Source organism: Sinocyclocheilus rhinocerous, unplaced genomic scaffold, assembly GCF_001515625.1.
Source record: "Sinocyclocheilus rhinocerous isolate Xijiao unplaced genomic scaffold, SAMN03320098_v1.1 scaffold561, whole genome shotgun sequence".
Lineage (NCBI taxonomy): Eukaryota > Metazoa > Chordata > Actinopteri > Cypriniformes > Cyprinidae > Sinocyclocheilus > Sinocyclocheilus rhinocerous.
In genome coordinates, this window is record NW_015641041.1 from 1103927 (window position 1) to 1110612 (window position 6686).

Below are 6686 nucleotides of genomic sequence, written 5' to 3' on the forward strand. Positions count from 1 at the left end.
AAGTATTGTACTTTATAGGCAGTTTCTTCATTTTTCCCTCTATACGCTTGTCAAAATGATGATTGGTCTTTCTGTTAGTCCCACCCACAATGCTTTGCGACGTAAATACGCGCGTTTGTGGCGTTGAATTTGAAAAATAGCGAAACGAATATCAATCAGATCAATTCTTTAAAAAGTATATATTGAATATCCGAATTGAAACTAAGTTTTAGCACTGAATCCGAACCGTCTAACTCTCAAATGAAGCCAGAGCACCTGCGGATGATGGATTTATCGATCGGAAACTTCAGAGCCGAGCGTGTTTGAAGCATCATATTAGCATCGGTACAGTGTTAGATTCGCTGAACAGATGCGTTCGTTGAGGAAAGAAACACATAAACGTGCTAGATCCTGTTCGCCACAACAAACTGCATAATTTGCAGCTGCACACATTTCTGCAGTACTGCGGTCCTCGACAGACAATTATGAAATCATCTGCGAAGACTGAGGTAATGCTTTACAATAAACTTCCTTTAGTTAAGATTAGTTAATGCATTAACTAACATTAACAATGAGCAATACATTTGGTACAATATTTATTATATTTGTTAACGTTGGGTTATAAAAAAATATAACTGTTCGTTATTTTTGTTAGTACGAATGTTAACAGATCTTTTAATTTTAATAATGTATTAGTAAATGTTGAAATTAAAATTAATGTTTATCAATGCTTTAGAAGTATTGTGTATTGAACCTGTGCTGTATTTTGACATGCAGTTTGCAGATGATACACTTTGCCCACCCAGTTTTATGTAGGACCACCCGCTTGAACATTTCAGGTCTCGCCCCTGGTTTAAAGTCGAACTTTATGTAAATTAGAGCAGCAAGACAATGCTGAGACTACTATTAAAGAATCTTCCCACTTGTTCATTCAATGAAAGGCCAAAAACACCATAAACTAGTCCATAATTCACTTACAATGTTTTGAGTTCCATACCATGATGTCCCTATGTTTCAACAAATTGGCTACTACAACAGCTATTGATATATTAACCAGGACAGATCAATAATGAGGAATATTTTACATATTTGTCTTACCATCTTTTACAGGTTTTACATATGAATATATTTAAAGGAATACAACTTTGTGATATTTGGCATCATATTCTCTCCATTCCACGATGGTCTCCGAGCGAGCAGCTTCTGGTGGTTCAGTCTCACTGAGGTATAAAGTAAAAAGGCACTTTCTGTAAACAAGTTCTATTAAAACAGTTTCTCGTTTTTCTTAACTGTATTTTCTCTTCTAGCTTCTACTTGCCTCTGACTGAAATTTGCCATTGTGGTCCTGTGAGTATTTTTGAGACTTGTATGATAAATTGTTTGTGATGTTCCTCATTTGTGAACTACTTTGGTTTGAAGCATATGCTTAATGACTAAATGAAAACATTTTTTTTCCTTTATTTCATATTTGGAGCTTGTAGACCTGGCACGAATGAAAGCACCCTCTGTGGCTGCTATAACAGGAACCTCTGGCAGCAGGACAGACGATTTCTGGCATTTGAACCTTCAGCCCTTGGGTCTCGACAGACACGGCAGCAAGCCTGGAGACCGAGGTTGCTGAGACGGGTATCTCTGGGACTGAGATGGTCTTGGGTGCTGGCTCTGGTTGGAGCGGTTACATAAACCTCTGAGACTGCAATTACAGGAATCTTCGGTGTATCTGAATCACTGGTCCAACCATGACCGTCCTGAATGGCATTGAGAGAGAGAGCTCTGGGCAGCCATGACAAGAAGCTCTGAACTGGCAGTGCCAGGAACCTCTTTAGTAGCTGTGTGGTGGCAGAGAATGCGAACGCTGTCATTGTGGAGGTGGAGACAGAGAGCTCTGGTATTTGGACAGCTGTGGCAAGAACCTCAAGAATGGAGTGGCCATGATGGGAAAAACAAAAGGGGCAACCAAAAGAAGTATGTACATATATACAATATGTACACATCCCTCCAGAAGCAGTACCGCCAGACGCAAATACTGCTTCCTCAAGCCAAGACGCAAGACGCTACACAAGGCTTGCTCGCCCCACTAGACGCAAAGCTGCATGAGAGACGCCAACTGGAGTTGTCTTATGTGACGACCTGAAACAAAAAAAAAAACGGGTTTGACTTTTTGGTTCTTTCCCATGAGAAATTAATTATTTTTAGCTGGTCTTAAGTTCACTACCTTAAACCAGTTGTGGGACATGATTTGCCCCAGACCAAGTCGCCGGCTTGGCTTTTCAAGCAGGAGAGCCCTGAGGAGGTGACTGCATTCTGTGCAGGAAGACGGGAAGGACATTTGATAACCTTAAACTTTACATCTGCTGTATTTGATCATGTTAGTCAAAACTAAGATCCTTTGTATGATTCTGAATGAGTTATTTTTTGTGATGAAGATCTCACCTTTTGACAGGCCGGGTTTGGACCAGTGCTTGTAATGCAGCAGGAACAGGTCATAGTCACTAGGGAAACGTCCACACAACATTGTGAACATTAGAACCCCTAGTGACCAGACTGTCGCCGGCCTGCTGTAGTACTTCCCCCTGCTGTGGTACTCTGGAGGGGAGTACACTGCTGTGCCTGGAGAAGAGAGGAGTTTGTATGATGTGTAAGTTTGCATTAATGCAGCACGATTGTTCTGTATCTATTAGGAAGAAATTAATTACATCATACATACCATGGTATGACTTGTATGGTGACCTCCTCAGAATGTCCCCGCATCCGAAGTCAATCAGCTTGACTTCGGATGTCTCCCTGTTTATCAGAAGGTTGTCAAGTTTGACGTCACGGTGGAGCACTCCGCGGAGGCAGCACATGTTTGCAGCGTGAGCTGCCTGCCACATGATTTGCCGCACTGTTTCTTCATCAAGGCTTCCACCGTGACATCGTACATCACGCCAAATCCACCTTTGCCCAGCTGATCGCCCACAGTGTAGCAGCTGAAGATGTAGTAAAACAAAATTTCACATGAGATCAGTCCCTTGTGATGTGAGATGCTGTATTTAAAGGGGTCATATGATGCTTTTTTAAAGATCATTATTTTGTGTATTTGGTGTAACAGAATATGTTGACATGCTTTAATGTTCAAAAAACACATTTTTCAAATACTGTACATTATTGTAGGTCCTCTATGCCCCGCCTCTCTCAAACGCTTCGTTTTCTACAAAGCCCCCTCCTTCTAACTGCCACGCCTTCTTTCTTTGCGTGCACATTTGGGCGGCATTATGCTAATATTTCCACATAGTGAGGTAGATATGTGGGGGCGTGTTAGAACGAGCCGTTTTAGGGGGGCGTGGCAGAGTCTTAACTTTGATAAAGAATATCTCTTTGGTTTTGAGACTTTAGTCTTTGCAACTTCAGGGATCTTATGAATGCACAATCAGCTTGTAACACTCCAAAGAGAAAGGAAAACTTGAAATCGCATCATATGACCCCCTTTAATCTAAAAATAATTGAGACTAATTTTCATACATTATTAATTTTAATGACTGTATTTTAATTAATTAAGAGACTATATTGAACATTTATAGTTTTAGCATATTAGTACATAAAGACGTATAACAGCAATGTTTTGAACTTGTCATGGAATAAAGATCTTATGCCTATATGTACGGATGTGTATTTTTGATATTGTGTGTGAAAGGACTGATAGGTTTACATGGTCAAAGTAGAGCTGTATTAAAATGAAACATATTCTCATAACATGGTCGTGTCATGTACCATAACTACTTCTTTTAAGCTTAAAGTAGTATATCAGTAACGTTACATTCATTTCTTACCACAGAAGTGTAGTTTGTGAAGCGGGACATTCTTCTTTTGATCCGTAAACAAAAACTTCTCGCTTAACATAATGTTCTCTTCAGCTAGGCATGTTAAATCCCTTCGAAATCATATTTACTCTCATAACTATATTAATTTTAAGTTATAATTCAAAAAAGAGATGGATAAACGAACGAGTCCGGCAGCCATTAACACCGAAATGACCGTTAATTTTTAAATTTCGCGCGCACGCGGCTCTCTACTTACTATGGCGTTATAAAGCTTTGAACCTCTCAGAACTTTCTTAATGATTTCCGTTCAGTCCAATTAATAAAACATAACAAATTTATTAAATTATTATTTTTAATTTAAATGTATTTATATTGTATGTATAGGCCTGTAGGGCTTAAAACAAAATTTATTATTAATGTTTAAATTTAATATAGATTCTGGCAGATTTTAAAATAATGACATTTGCAATACGTTTTCCTAGTATATCAAACAAAACAAAATAGATTTTTGCTGTATGGTACGAAAGATGTTAAATTAGGAAAAAGTAATTAAAGAGATACAATAAAAAATTTCTAACGCAAAAAGAATGATTATCTTTAATGGAAGAATCAGCCGCATATTTAGAAGCCGCATAGAAAATTGGTTTGGTTCCAAAATCTGATTCAAAAATCTGAGCGGTACTAGCTCCTATATACTAAACGTAATATTCATGAGCCAACCCTGCGCCTCATAAATATCGTGACGCGTCAGCAGAGTAAACAGAGTAGCTTCTCTGTTTGATTTTCACTTTCATTCACTTTTGAAGTAGGTCTTCTAGTCGTTTCCTCTAACAGCGCGTGAGAATGGAGAACTGCAGTCTTCTCTCTGAGAAAAATGTACCAGGTATGAATTCACCTGTTTATTTTTACTGTTTCCTAAATTAAAACTTTTTTATGATGTGTAAGAGCTGAGGTGTTTCCACACAGTCGCAAGGGCTTTATCTCAGTATTACTGTAATTATGGTGGAGTTCATAATGGTAACTCAACGTGCTTTACATAAAAGGAATTAAAATAATCATAAAAATAATAACAAACAACAAAAACAAGTAATTAAAATGATTTAAAAATGGATTTAAAACAGTTAAGAATAAAAGATGATGATACATAAAAAACAGTGCTTATTCAGTAAATGCACAGCTGAACAGATATGTTTTGAGTCTGGATTTAAATACAGCCCAGCTAACAATTTTTGGTTCCCAGAACGTTCCCGGAACGTTAGTTTTTGTACATTCATTTCTTACCACTCAAGTGTACAGTTTGTGCAGCGGGACTTTCTTTTGATACGTAAACAAAAACTTCTCGCTTAACATCATGTTCTCTTCAGTTAGGCATTTTAAATCCCTCCGAAATCATATTTACTCTCATAAATATATTAGCGTTGATAAAGGCATGAACGAGTTTCTCCAAGTCTTGACTGGAAACAAAACATCTTGATTGCAAAGTTTTTGAGATGATAGTATGCTGATTTAGTTATTGCTTTGACATGACTGCTGAAACTAAGGTCTGGCTCCAAAATCACACCAAGATTCTTGACTTGATTTTTAGTTGTTTGGCCCCTAGAGTCAAGGTATGCATTCACCTTGAGAACTTCATCTTTGTTTCCAAATGCAATGACAGTCAGGCAGAGGGAGTCAGTGGGATTGTAGTCATTAGGCGATAAGGCTAGGCAGGGGCGTAGATTACGTGGGGGACGTCCCCCACCCCCACACTTTTAATATCACGTAAGTTCGTCCCCCGCACTTTTTCGGCCAAGTGTGTTCGCATAGAGGTTTTCAAAAGCCGTGTGAATAAATATAGATTTAAATTCAAAGAGACAGGATAGTCTGTGCATGATCTGATGTATTATTCGGACCCAGAAGGCGAGATGAACATCGCGGAGCGCTAAACACTCATGCAGTGTGTGTTTCATTCATACTCGAAGCCGGAGAGCGCTCTCGCACAGAAAGTCGTACCAGGAAATTCCTAATATGGACAAAAGCGTACAGCTATTGCTGAAACGTTTGGAAACATGAATATATTAAACATACAATTGCGACAATATATGGTTTATTTGTGTTTTTCAAGTAATCTCCAGCAGGTAATAAATAAAGTATATGAACAATGCAGTGCTAATTGACATAGCATTTATTACAGTATAGAAACTATTTTGCCTTATTATGTGATAAAGTGTTTGTAGTATACAAACAAATCATTATTATTGGTTATTGTCCAGCAGTTGTAGATTTCTAAGTCAATTAAAAGCTAGAAATTAGAGAAAAATTAAAGTTGCCTATACACCAGTCAAAAGTTTTTGAACAGTAAGATTGTTAATGTTTTTTTAAAGAAGTCTCTTCTGTTCACCAAGCCTGCATTTATTTGATCCAAAGTACAGCAAAACAGTAAAATTTTGAAATGTTTTTACTCCGCTATTTAAAATAAATGTTTTCTATTTTAATATATCTTAAAATGTAATTTATTGTGATTTCAAAGCTAAATTTTTACCAGAAATCATTCTGATATTCTGATTTGCTGATCAAAAAACATTTATTATTATTATGATGTTGAAAACAGCTGAGTAGAGTTTTTTTCAGGTTTCTTTGATGAATAGAAAGTTCAGAAGAACCGCATTTAGGCTATCTGAAATAGAAATCTTTTGTAACATTATAAATGTCTTTATCATCACTTTTGATCAATTTAAAGCATCCTTGCTAAATAAAAGTGTTAATTTCTATAATTTTATTTTCTAAGCTTTTGAATGGTATAGTGTATAATGTTACAAAAGCTTTTTATTTCATCCTGAAAAAAATGTAGACTACTCAACTATTGATAATAATAATTAAAGTTTTCTTGAGCAGCAAATCAGCATATTAGAATGATTTTTGAAGGAT

The 6686-nt window shown here is 37.0% G+C and overlaps 1 protein-coding gene and 1 pseudogene across 1 annotated transcript; one reads left to right on the forward strand and one right to left on the reverse strand.

Annotated features, from left to right (window-relative positions):
* Positions 1–1471: 1471 nt before the first annotated feature.
* Positions 1472–2910, reverse strand: LOC107754349 (serine/threonine-protein kinase pim-2-like). Its single transcript, XM_016570766.1, has 2 exons — positions 2687–2910; positions 1472–2589 (listed from the first exon to the last, which is right to left on the reverse strand). The coding sequence occupies exons 1-2, from the start codon at positions 2850–2852 to the stop codon at positions 2318–2320; spliced, it is 438 nt and encodes a 145-aa protein (XP_016426252.1). The 5' UTR covers positions 2853–2910; the 3' UTR covers positions 1472–2317.
* Positions 2911–4590: 1680 nt separating this feature from the next.
* LOC107754373 (von Willebrand factor A domain-containing protein 5A-like) overlaps positions 4591–6686 on the forward strand; it is a 26263-nt pseudogene continuing 24167 nt past the window's right edge.